The 13917-nt window shown below is 43.5% G+C and overlaps 1 protein-coding gene across 1 annotated transcript in view; it reads right to left on the reverse strand.

Annotated features, from left to right (window-relative positions):
* The window catches only part of flt4 (fms related receptor tyrosine kinase 4), a 197567-nt gene that overhangs the window by 19217 nt on the left and 164433 nt on the right, over positions 1-13917 (reverse strand). Inside the window, exons 18-23 of the mRNA XM_080746555.1 lie at positions 10506-10641; positions 6873-6977; positions 4916-5029; positions 3377-3465; positions 1168-1324; positions 372-466 (exon numbers count right to left, since the gene is read on the reverse strand). Of these exons, the coding sequence (XP_080602681.1) occupies positions 372-466; positions 1168-1324; positions 3377-3465; positions 4916-5029; positions 6873-6977; positions 10506-10641 (696 nt within the window). The remainder of the gene's footprint in view (positions 1-371; positions 467-1167; positions 1325-3376; positions 3466-4915; positions 5030-6872; positions 6978-10505; positions 10642-13917) is intronic.

The raw sequence follows: 13917 nt of genomic DNA on the forward strand, positions 1-13917 counted from the left end.
ACACACACACACACAGGGGGGGGGGGGGGGGGTGCATTGATGCTCCTACATATTAGCATGCAAGCACCAGTTAAAGTTACTTTCCATCCCTCATATACTGTGTGCACAGTGCACATCCCATAACCCACACACTGCACATCATTTCGGAGCTCATATCTTTGAACGGGTAAGGGCTAGTTTTAGTTAGTTTTGTAAACACAATACCGTTTCAGTTAGTTTTCGTTTTTTTAAAAAGCTTAGTTTTTATTTTTATTTCAGTTAACTAAAATGTTTTTCCATTCTAGTTTTCGTTTTTTAGTTAGTTTTCGTTTACTATAATAACCTTGCAACACAGTGTATGTTATTGTAACAACACACAGAAGTGTCAGTACCTTTCTGGACGTGAGGAACTCCATGCCTCGTGCCACCTGGAAGCTGTAGCAGATCAGATCTTCGATGGTCAGCGGCGTCTTCCACAGGTCCTCCGCTGGAGACAACGACAAGGTGCACAATGTAACTTCTAGCAATCTAACTATTCATTTAGCGAATGTCTGTCCGTCTGCCGTCTGACCATCTGTCTGCATGCTGACATCACTGATACTAAACAGTGTCGCCACCATGGTAACAGCTGCATGCAGAAACAATGCCCAACTGACATCACTCACTGACATCATTGAGTCTGTGGACATCACTATTCTGCCCAAAAGGCACCGGTCTGGGTTCTCCAACATTACTTCTGAGACTCCTACATTCAATCCCTCATATGCTGTGCACACCCCAGGGCACCCGGCGGCCGCAAATCTCCATTTCAAATATGGAGCCAGTGGAGTATGCCTGCTTTGCACCCAAAATCAACACGGAAGGAGAGAACTTTCCAGGGACGCAAAAACGACATAGAAAAGAAATTGTTCCGCCAATGCTTAGGTTTCGCAATACAGGCACCGTGGCACTGTGGTTGCTGTGCTCAGTCTGGCACTAAAACAGGATTTGACGAACGCTCGCCCTGGCGTTATTGTGACACCTGACGAGCACTCTTCATTGGCATTAAAAGAGTTAAATAAAGAAATTCCCGTTTAATTTCAAGAAAAAAAAGCAACATTCTCAGAGTTACAGACCCGTAATGGTCCATTTGGACGACTGGGAACCAAAAACAGCGAAAAGAAAAGTCGCTCACTGCGACAGACTCACTCGTCTCCACAACAGGAGCGCTCTTCTGAATGGACCTTCTGGATGAGTGACTGTGAGGACTGCCAATGGGTGAGGAGGATGGAGAACGTCCTCTTTGGTCCACTTGTCCCGCCTCGATCATCCTTCGCACCTGGCTCTGAGTCTTAGGGGAGCGGTCCTGCCACGGACACAAAGACGTAGACACATCTCATTGGCCACTGAAGCTGTACGTCAACGTCACCGCCGTATTATATACAGTAGGCCAGCTCGCCTCAACTCCAATGCAAGATATACGTCTTATATGTATCAGCATTACTGTTACTATACTGTATTGTAATAGTTCACCCCCAAAATGACTTTCTTTTAATTGATTAGTCACGCCATTGAGACTTGAGTTGAGTTCAATAATATATTTCATTTTTTGTCACATTCCTAAGACAAAATAATTGTTTACAATAAATGTACCCCCAATGATTCTGGATGGGGACCCAAATGTCTTAGGAATGCGACAAATACAAAAAAATATTCTTGAACTCAAACTCAAGTCTCCATGGTGTGACTAATCAATAGGAAAAAAGAATTTGGGGGATGAACTACTCCTTTTAGGTCTTTCTTCTATGCCTTGAATTTAATTCGTTTTTAATCCACTTTTTACCCCAAGTAGGGTTGTTGTCGCCGTCGTTCCTGCCTTTTACGCCATTTTTTTAAAACGCTGCAGCAATGAGATTTGTCTATTGGTATTTTAAAGCAAGAACTTCAGTACTTTAACTCAAATCCCAGATAAAGTACCATATTGTCTGCTAGCGCATCGATTCATTTTCACTCGCTTGATTTGAAGTGTTGATCAAAGGTACTGTACAGTACGTGCTAAACAAACCATCACCCAGCATTCATCATTCCCCCATGAGTTGAATAACCTCTGGGGCAACAAGAGCCTGGGTGATAATCTATATACATAAAACCTGCCATCTGTTGCTTTTCATTAAAGGTAAACAAAACAGCTCAGCATTCTTCACTACCTCGGTTGGATAACCTTGAGAACAACAACAACGAGGGAGCCTGGGCAATAATCTATATACATAAAACCTGCGATCTGTTGCTTTTTCTTTCGAGCAGAATGCTGAAAAACATAAAGAATATGAGCAACCAAGCAGTCAAGCAGCTATATTGAATGGAATACTTGCAGTGCAAGCTCCCTTCAGGGCTGCTCTGAGAGTAAAGGCCAGTGACCCAAGAATATTACAATATACATGATAGATGGTGTTAATATGGCCCATGGGGTGACTGGGCATTTTTAGAGTATTGAGTATTGCAAACCCTGTGAATGGTAGGAATGATCAGAAAGAGCAAAACATAGCATATATATGAGCTTGTATCCACCTCTTTCCGCAGGAATTTACCTGAGAATTTTTTGCACCACACTTCCTGTTAACAGCAGACATACAAGCTCACGTCGTGTCGCAGATGCAAACGTTGTGAGCTTGTAGATCACACTCGGCTGCGGCGCCGGAAGCTCCATGCAACTTCTGCGCAATGCACGATGGGATGTTGGAAAGTTGTGGATAGATCTTCTATTGTCGCACTCAAAACCCATGTGTTTCACCATTTTGAGTGGCCAAACAGCATTGGCCACGCCCAGTCTTAAGTTAAATCATAAGACCTGGTACTTAAGACACGCAAAATAAAGAGTTTTACCCTGTACGGTAGGAATAACAAGAGTTTTGCAGACCCTGTGGTGTTAAAACGTAATTTAAAAAAAATAATTGTAGTGGAGTAAAAGTACAATTTTTGGATATGACTAGGGATGGGTATCGTTCACCTTTTAATCGATACGATACCTGGGAATCGATACGATACCTTTTTCGATACCATTTTCGATACTTTTTATTTATTATTATTATTATAATTATTATTTGCCTTTTTCTATGGGCTATTTTATAGACGTTGGATCATTATCATAATAATAAACATTATAGGCTATTCTTGGCTATTTTCACAGTAACTTGAGTGTAGCCTACTAAAGCAGTCATTAAACTCTCAGTAGCCCAATTTTACAGATGCGACCGGCAAGGGGTGCATTCAAAAGTATCGAAACAAGGTATCGTTTGTTTTTACGTGAACCGATACCGATAGTATCGACGTCATTGAATCGATACCATTAAAAGTATCGCTGACGATACCCAACCCTAGATATGACCATGTATGGTCACAGAACTAGAGGTTTGCATACCCTGTATGGTAGAAAGAACTCTCGCTTAGCACGCAGGTAGTTGGACAGATTCCCGTACTTGCAGTATTCCACTATCACCATCAGCGGCCCTGGAGGAAGACAATAACATCATTAGCAAAATGGATACGGTGTTTCAGTGTTTACTGTTTATCGAGGTGTGCTTGATTGGATTGCATCCCTGGCTCGGTGGCTCCCTAACTTCTATTGGAGTTCTAATTGTGTTAACTGTTAAGGGTTTAAGATTCTTTTGTCTGCTGATTTGTCTGTTGTTTAGTTCAGTTCAGTTTTGTTCATTTCCAGCTCTTTTGGACAACAAAATACATACAATGTGCTAGTCTCGCGTAGCCAGACGAATCTGCCATTGCAAAGATTAGGTCAGATAGGCAGATTAGGTCTGGCCCCATTATTGTTTCACAGCTCACAAGTCGTGAGGAACCAACCAGGGGCCCAGTGTGCAAATGCAGGGCGGGCGTATAACCTTTGCGCTACTGATACTGATTGGTTGTAGGTCTAACCAATAAAGTCAGCTTGAATCTTTTTATTTAACCGTCCCTTGAAAAAAAAAAAGAAAAAAAGAGAAGAGCCAGACTAATATCCACGCAGCGATATCGTCTGACTATGCGAGGCTAACAATGTGCATTAGTGTAATTTGAGCAAGGCACTCACTCACTCACTCACTCACTCACACACTCACACACTCACACACACACACACACACACACACACACACACACACACACACACACACACACACATCCCTAGCATCCTTTAAAATCGCCCTGAAAAACCACTTACATGCGGCAGCCGTTCGCAATTGGCAATAACACACACACACACAAACACACATCCCTAGCATCCTTTAAAATCGCCCTGAAAAACCACTTACAGCCGTTCGCAATTGGCAATAACAGTCCAGCATTACCCTCCCCTGGGCCCTGACCCTTCTTTGTATTTACCTACTGTATATATTTTTTGCACTGTTTATTTTCGTCTCTTTTTTAATTTCTCCTGATATATCTACTGCATAGTACTGTGTTCTATCCGTCTGTCATTCAATGTTATATGAGATACTTCAATGGTTTCCTGTGTAAATAAGCCAAGTACTTTTCTAGGATCTCCTTTTAGTTGACCTTGTACCAGTGAACTGTACCGTCATGAAACTGTACCTTTTTCTATGCAAACTTCTAATAAAGTCTTCAATCAATCAATCAAATACACACACACACACGCACGCGCGCACACGCACACACGCACACACACACACACACACACACACACACACACACACACACAGGGAAAGTCCAGGGCACAAGTCCATTTAAAGTATCCAAGTTGCTGGAAAAGGGGAGATTGAGAAGCATAATGCTTATCGAGCTCTAGCCCTGGCTCAATTTGCAAAAAACAATTTAAGATTGACTGTTGGTTAGGTATCTTTTTCATGGAAAACCTTAGGCCTTTTTGTGACTACAATTAAGTTGGCGCTTTTAAGGTGCAGTGTTTGCTTTTACATTGATGCCAATACAATACTACTTTGCTCACCGTTTGCTTTGGTGCAAGCACCCAGGAGGTTGACCACATTCAGGTGGTTTCCAATGTGAATGAGGATCTTCAACTCTGACATCAGAGCCTTGTGTTCGCTGGCTGTGGCTCCCTCTGAAACGCAGGCAGAAACAAACTGCAATGTTTGCTCTTTTCACCTATTTACATACATACTTTACGGAGTGCATGTAAATCATATCATCACCGTCCATCAGGAAGAAACCTTATATCTTCATATTTTACTGTAAATGAAGGACCTACTAGAGCACTGGTTCTCAACCTGTGGGTCGCGACCCCCAGGGGGGACCCCAGATGATTAGCCTTAAAGTGAAACATTGTTTGCTCACTCAACAGTAAACAAACCAACATAATGTTTGAGTGTATAGAGGGTATCTGCACATTTCTAAAGTGACGATTGAAGGACTTTTTAATACCTCTAAAATGACAAATCAAACATCAGCCAAATTGTCAAATATTAGAGGCAGAATAGATCGGCTATTTTCACAATAGAACCGTGTTACACAAAATGTAATGCACTTAGTGCTCGTCAGGGTGGGGGGGGGGGTCCCCAGTTAAAATATGATTAAGTTGGGGGTCGCGGCCTGAAAAGGTTGAGAACCACTGTACTAGAGTACTACAGTATACAGTGTCACACGAAAATAGGCGATCTACAAGCTCACAACACGTTGCATCGCAACACCTTGTGAGCATTTAGATCTGCTAAGATTTAAGTGAAAGTGTGTCTGTGGGTTTTTATGAATATTGAACCATTGCAAAGTATTAACAAGAGCTTGTGACTAAATAGCAGATCTACAAGCATGTAGATCGGCTATTTTCACTATTTTAAATCATTTTTAAAATGATAAATATGTCCAATATATGTCCAAAACCGTTCGTTTTGGACATACAAGGTTTCCACCCAACAACAACGATATACAAAGTACCAAATACAGTATCCCATGCACTCCCCCCCCCCCCCTCTCTCTCCTTTTACATTTATTTAACATTTATATTCCTAGCAGCAAAAGGAATGAGTTTGCAATGTACTTTCATTTTATTTATTTATTTTAGCTTTTTCATTAATATGTTTATTAGGAAGTCAGGCATGAAAAAACGAACTGTCAGTTACATTGGTATGATTGCACATACTAAGTAAGTGCTGTGTATACGTCGTCCCTGTAGTGTAGTGGGTGCAACGCTCTTGCACGATGAAGTAGTGCATCAATTTATGGAAATATATGAATATACAACATTTCTGCCTGACAGCAACCACGTGTAAAAATAACAACTTCTTAACACTAATATAAGATCTCAGATCTCTATAGGCTTTTAAGACACTTAAAATGTTTTCCTTTTAAATATACAACAAGCAAAGAGAGAGAGAGAGAGTTTGTATCTTTCTAGAATGATCTAGATCAGTGTTTCTAAAAGTGGATTCCAGGGGGGTCTAAATTCACCCATACAAGTCTGTATCTGACAGCGTACATGGAACCAAATGGACCCGGATTTGTACACTGTCAGAGTTAAGGTGAGACCTTGAAATTCAACCAACAGTGGTGGACAGTACCGAGGTATCGATTTACTTGAGTTTAAACAAGTACTCCAGTACTTGAACTCAAGTACAAATCTGACAGAGCATCTTTGGCTTGAGAAATATTTGACGAGGCATCTCTATTTTTACTCTTTCCGAGAACTGAGGTTGAGTATACATCACTGAAAACCAATAAAATGCACATTAAAGACATGCTCAATGGTGCTAGTTGGGCAGGGCAGAGGGGGCTTTTTACATTTTTGTTTTCATGTTTGAGTTTGAGTTTCTCAAATCATCTCGATTCGAGTGGGAAGGTCATTCCACAGAATGTCCACACAGATACAAGGTCTGCAGCATGCCCCAACCCCCCCCCCCCCCGTACACACACACAAGTTAACCAAACACAATTTGCTCCTAATATCTCACCCTTCAGCATCTTTACGGCCACTGTGTCGGTGCTGTTGTTCTTGTTGGTTCCACTGATGGAGGCCTCCATTACTTTCCCAAAGGCTCCGTGGCCCAGAGACTTCCCTGTAACACATACAACAGTATGGATGACATTGAATGAATACATTCACAAAGAATATCATCACTGTGCTCATACTATCTCAATGTTTTTTAAATTTACAATTGAGGCATTTATCTTAATCCAGAGCGATTTACAGTAAGCAAAGTGAGCACAAGGTAATGCATCAAATGCATCGAAAATATTAAGCTCGGCTCATAGGTAAACCAAGAATCAATCAATCAATCAACTTTATTGTCACAACACAATTACAGGTAACGGTGAGGTGGAACTTTGTTTATGCAGGCTTCCACATTTCCAGCTCAGAGCAAGAATAAACATAAAAGATAAGCTCTTTTTGGGAATGTAAAGGTATGTTCAAATCAGTATCTTGTAATAAAAGAGGTCCTAAAATCCATAAAGTGCAATCAGTATAGTGTGAGTCAGTATCATGTTACTTAAAAAGACATTAAAAATCACACTCGTGTGAACTGAGCGGTGGTGTGTGTGTGTGTGTGTGTGTGTGTGTGTGTGTGTGTGTGTGTGTGTGTGTGTGTGTGTGTGTGTGTGTGTGTGTGTGTGTGTGTGTGTGTGTGTGTGTGTGTGTGTGTGTGTGTGTGTGTGTGTGTGTGTGTGTGTGTGTGTGTGTGTGTGTGCAACAGCGCCCCTCCCTTAACATGTGTGGTCAGAAAAGGTTACTGCAGGCTACAGACAGACAGACAGACACGCAGACAGACAGACAGACAGACCCACACACACGGCCACGTATAGGAGCGTTGTGACCACCGCTCAAAAATGTGTCAGTAAAGTGTAAATCAAATTAAGCACTGGCGACAGACATAGGTTTTGTTCAGCAGCCTTAGCTGCTACATAAAAACTCTGAGAACCTAACATTATAATATCAAAAAAAAAAAAAATCTACACATTGAAACTATACACAATATAGATATTTATCCAGAGCGCTGCCGTGTAGCTGCGGTGTCGGCGATCTACAAATGAACCTGCAATCTGTCCACATAGCATATGCATCTAAATTAAATAGCTTTTGCATAAGCCTGCAAGGTTGTCGAGGCTGGGGCAAGTGCTACGAGCTAAGGTGGAGTCAGAAGATTGGGAGGGAGATTTAAATTTAAATCTAGGCTAAAAAGCCATCTTTCCCCCCTTGCATAACGGTTCTCCCTAGTTTGTTGTGTCCACCTCTTCTTATCCTGTGATGTAAACGTTCTGCTTTGTACACTTTCAGCTGTGCACTGCTGCATATTGATTGTTTGAAATTAAATGGAAATTGATTGTGTAACATTTACACTGTGTATTCTGCGCTATTGTGTTTAGTTGTATGACTTGTTGTGAGGTGCATAGAGACCCCTTGGGGTGATAATATAACCAATATAAATAAATACACAGAACAAAATGAAATGCCCTACTTTATAGTACAATAGCGCGTCGCGCAAAAGTAGAGAACTGATTCTGAATATGAAAGTGGTTAAGTGTAATAAGCGGGTCTACCGTTTATCTTTAATACATATTTAACCAATGAAAAGTAACTATAGATCGAGTCTAAATAACAACTGCATTGGAACACATACGGGAGGTTCTTTTCATTTCCTGCGAAGTAAGGCTTTTGGACATACGAGGTTTCCACCTGACAGACTCTGTGCAACAGTGTTGATGTGCACACAATGTTTGCATCCGTCTCATTCATACGTGTCAACACACAGCTGCTGTGAACACCTGTTCACTGAATCTTCATCCTACATTTTTATCCCACGATTTTGTAACCCATTTTTCACCCGGTGCCAAATAATTGCCTAAGCTGTCATCTGTCATCCTGGGCTCTACTCTCCCTCTGCCAACCTGGAGAGAGCCCCGAACTGAGCTCATGCTTCCTTCAGTGCATGAGGAGTGAGCAGGCCGCTTCTTATAACCTGACAATGGGGGAACTTCTCCGGTTTGGACGTAGCGCGTGGAAGGAACACGTTATTCCAACCAGTTCCATTCTCCTCCAACAGACGCCCCGGCTGGCCAGGGGGAGGCAGTTTAGAGACCAGGATTACTGCATGTTTTTTGTGAGGGTATCTACCCTCTGAGACACGGGGAGAACATGCAAACTCCAAACAGAAAGGCCCTTTTGCCAACCTGTTCACTGAATCTGACTCTAACGTCGGCGGAGCGAGGGTCAAGAATGAAGTCCCAGTGTGAAAAAGTTAAATGTTTAAATGTTCCCATGGGCCAGAGAACGAGGAAACAGAACAGACAGGAGCTGTAGGAGAACAGGCTGTGCTGTGTCTGTCTGCACGGAGTAATGAACACAATATTTAACCGTGCACTGCTGACTCACACAGCACCATTAAGCACTGTGGTGGAAATGGAAAAACTAATTTAGTTTCAGCTATCTAGCGGCTCTCATTTTACACTCACTCACTCGCTCGCTTGTGCGCGTGCAAAAACACACACCGGTTTGCATTACTATGCTGGTGGGGACGACGACATTTAGGATGCCCGCAGAAAATAGACCAAAATTGCTGAAAGATAAACAGAAAATGGTGGATCAACAAGCTCACAACAACTCACAACTTTTAAGTGCTAATTGGTTTGGCTATAACTCTAACCCCAACCCATACCAGGATTTCTTCCTAATTGTAATCCTAACCTTCTTTTAATCCATAAAACAACCATTTCTATTGTGAGGAGTACGATTACGTTCCTTACACCGTCTATTTCTCAAATTGTACAATACAATGGATGTGCTAAAATAAAAAAATCTGGATTCTGAAGATTTTGAAAGCACAAAAAATGTAAAAATAAGCTGGCCAGATGTGTGGAGGGGATCGAGATGATGACGGAAAACTGCAATCGAGTGCTCGTCTGAGGACGACGAAGAGAAGTACATTTGGCCGTCACAAGTATAGAAATACAAGTACACACACGCACGCACGCACACACGCGCACACACGCACACACACCCATCCATCCACCCTCTCGCTCTTTCCCCCGCCCAGGGACATGCTGGGCCCCTGATTCAGCCCAGGAAAAAGAGTTGGAGAGGCCCTCATTGCGCGCTATAGAGAGAGAGATCTCGCTATAGCACTGCTGCTGTTCAAAGATTTGTGACAAAATGACAAGCCAATGGGCCAATTACATGAGTTATATTTTGTCGTTTGTTTTGTATTTATGATTTTAAAAATGATTTAAACAAGTGAAAACAGCCGATCTACAAGCACACAACGCCTCGCGACGCGAGGCGTTGTGTGCTTGTAGATCTGCTGTTCTCACTACTTTTGTGCGACAGCCTTGTATGATGAAGCAGGGCTTTACTTTGCGAAAAAATGTACAAATTTGAAACTTGGAGATACCAGGTTTCTGCCCGATAGTGACGATTTACTTTGTTGGCCGCCCAGCCCCCAAAATGGAACAAAGGCCGATTTTCTTTTGCAATTTTTTTCCTAATGGCCGACCGGGAGTTGTCCCGCTTTTCCCAATGGCCAGCACGTCCCTGCCCCCGCCCACGCCTGCCCCGTGGCGGGCGCGCGCGGTCGTCGGGTTTAGATGCTCACCCAGACGCAGCCGGTCCCGGGAGACCTCCCACTGCGAGGAGTCGTACGGGAGGTATTCACACTGCTCGTCCAGCGGCACCTCCCCCGGGTCCATGATGATAGACAGATAGCCCGTCTTTATGTCGGCCGGGTTCACCTTTAAAGAGAGACACAGAGAGGGACAAAGAGGCTTGGGTTGAGATGAGGACATACACAACAGAGAGACCACATCACAGACTCTGCTGCTGTTGTATTAAGAGTACTAGCCCTTACCCGTTCAAAGATATGAGCTCCGAAGTGATGTGCAGTGTGTGGGTTATGGGGTGTGCACTGTGCACACAGTATATGAGGGATGGAAAGTAACTTTAACTGGTGCTTGCATGATAATATGTAGGAGCATCAATGTAAGAAATACCCGTTTCGTTTAATGGCTACAGACATACTGTGTACCGATCTGCATGATTTTTTGGACAACATCTGTAACAGGGCCAGACAACTCCCCCCCCCCACACCCACACCCACACACACACACACACACACACACACACACACACACACACACACACACACACACACACACACACACACACAGGTTTGCAATTGCTACTTTGTGGGGACATTACACATAGTCTACTATCTTTGTGGGGACATTCCATTCATTTTGAACCCTAACCCTAACCCTAACCCTTAACCTAACCCCTAAACACCTTGTGGGGACCTATTAACTCATTAAAAGCCAACCCCGCGATGTCGCGGGAAAAGTAATAGAGTATCTATAGTGCCATCCACGCGATGTCGCGGGAAAAGTAATATATTACTGTAACGGCGAGTAAAAATACCTAGTACAATGGCCGACGCTCCGGAGACGAAATCCGCGCTGATTTGTCATCATCACGGCTCCACGAGCACACAATAGTCATCCCATAACATTGAGGTGGACGGCCGATCTCATCTTTAATGTCCATTATCTCAAAACTACACTTTAGAAGCTAGGATGGAGGCAGATGCTCGCTTATTTTACACAGTTATAAAAGCTCCCGGTCGGCCATTACACAACTCCACATGGACACGCATCGGTTCCGGCGCACGATCCGATGACGTCAGACCGGAAGTACTTCCGGTCTAGACTTCTGGCCTTCAAAATAAGACAGCGGCCGTTAATGGGGCCGGGAGGGGGCACTCTGGACCCCCTAATCCGTTAATGTCCTGGGCTCAGAATGAGTTAATAAGTACCCACAAGGTAGTGTGCAAGGATTGTACTATCTTTGTGGGGACATGAGGTCCCCACAAAGTAGTAATTCCCTGTCTGTCCACACACACACACACACACACACACACACACACACACACACACACACAGAGCTGGTTTCATGCTAGATGCAGAATAGATACACCATAAAAATGCTAATATACAGTATATGATTTGTGAAAGTGACAAACGGGCTTTGCAGTTATGTCAGGTGTGTTCATATGCTAATGGTGATGCATGCGGATTCAGATCAATTGGTCCAGCCACCGAAGAGAAACGCTGTGACAGACCATCAGACAGACAGACAGACAGACAGACAGACAGACAGACAGACAGACAGGCAGACAGACAGACAGACAGACAGACAGACAGACAGACAGACAGACAGACAGACAGACAGACAGACAGACAGACAGACAGACAGACAGACAGACAGACAGACATTTGGATAATTATATGTTTGATAGAATGGAGAGGAGATGTGACATGAATGTGAAATACTGATCGCATCGCATGTCGGCACTGGCGTAGCGACCCCCTGCCGGGCCCCAATGCGAGGTTTTCACCACAGCCCCCCCCCCCCCCCGCAAGGTTTTCACCACTCAATCTGGTAAGCATTTCAATATATATAGGATATTTGGAAGTACCAAACTGAAGTTGTAAATTCTAAATATTATCAAAGTGTTCTGCGGCGCCCCTGGACATCACAGCAGCCACTTTGAGATACCCTGGTCTACATCTCTAGGATGGGACCCCCAACCGGGAGCCAGGAGGTCCCGACCTTAAAATAATGAATTATGAATCAAACACATACCGTAGGCCTACAGTAAGCATATAGAAAACTAGCTCATTTACACGCTCACAACGTGTGATTTCTACACATTTGTACACTAACCCTCAAAGGACCCCACTTTGAATCTATAATGAGATTTGATTTAATCCCTTAAACCTGAATTATACCTCATATGATAATGGCTCTGCAGAGCACAAAAATAAGTAGACGATTTACATACATCTACTGTATATCTCACAAAGAGGCTTCGTATTATTTAATAGCCCATTGCCTTGATATAACACATCTCTTATACGTTCCGTATTGCTTATGTAATTTTCACTGGCGTATCCATTTGTTCCCTGGAAACATCGTGAACACACACTGATACGATTTCAACTGTGAGAGAGAGAGGGAGAGCGGCCTCCAGGCAGTGTGTGATCTGTCACTGCATTACAGAGATAAGCCTCCAATCCATCCACAAATGAACTGCCGGATGATGACACTAACAGCTCATGTATATGGATCGGCTGCTTTACACCCTTTCAACCTTTCTCTTCTGTTTCTTTAACCCAGGGGTCTTCGACAGGGGGTCCGGGACTACCTCAGAGTAACTACAGGGGGTCCGCCAAATCTCTGTGTCATTGGGGATAACGTTAAGGTGACACTACACAGAACAGATTACAAGAGACTCTTTCCAACTCCAAGATACTCTTTCCAACTCCAAGATACTCTTTCCAACGCCAACAGACGTGCAACAGACTAGCATTTAGTTAGTCGGCCAAAAGAACATTGTTTTTGTGCATTAGAAGTAGCCTGAAACGCTGGTCTTTGCGCAAGCAGAGTGCGCAAGTACTGCGATCGGCTGGGTATGTACAGTATGTATGTCGGTGTCCTCTCTTGTTTAAGACCGTAGCCCAGGGTTCCCCAATTAGTTTTCGCCAAGGGCCGAATTATGTCTAGGGTACCAAGCCGAGGGCCACAGCATTGCAGGGGGCGACGGTGGTGTTCCCGCTACTCCAGTGACAGTTCAGATATCGTCGTTGTCGGGTGAAAATCTCAAAACCGTTTGTTTTGCATTTATCATTTTAAAAATGATTTAAACTATTGAAAACAGCCGATCTACAAGCACACAACGCCTCGCGGCGAGGCGTTGTGTGCTTGTAGATCTGCTGTTTTCACTACTTTTGTGCAGCCTTGTATGATGAAGCAGGGCTTTACTTTGCGAAAGAACATACGACAATATACTAGTGTTGTTGCTGCTCTTATACCACCATTATTACTGGGGTTGGTGGGGGCCAGACAGTAGCACCCCGCGGCCGCCTATTGGGGAACCCTGCCGTGTCCCAATCAGGGACAAGCATCTCTGGCAACGTCATTATTAACATGCAATGCGGGACCAGTGTTCCTGG

This window comes from Nannobrachium achirus (genome assembly GCF_963921795.1).
Source record: "Nannobrachium achirus genome assembly, chromosome: 17".
Lineage (NCBI taxonomy): Eukaryota > Metazoa > Chordata > Actinopteri > Myctophiformes > Myctophidae > Nannobrachium > Nannobrachium achirus.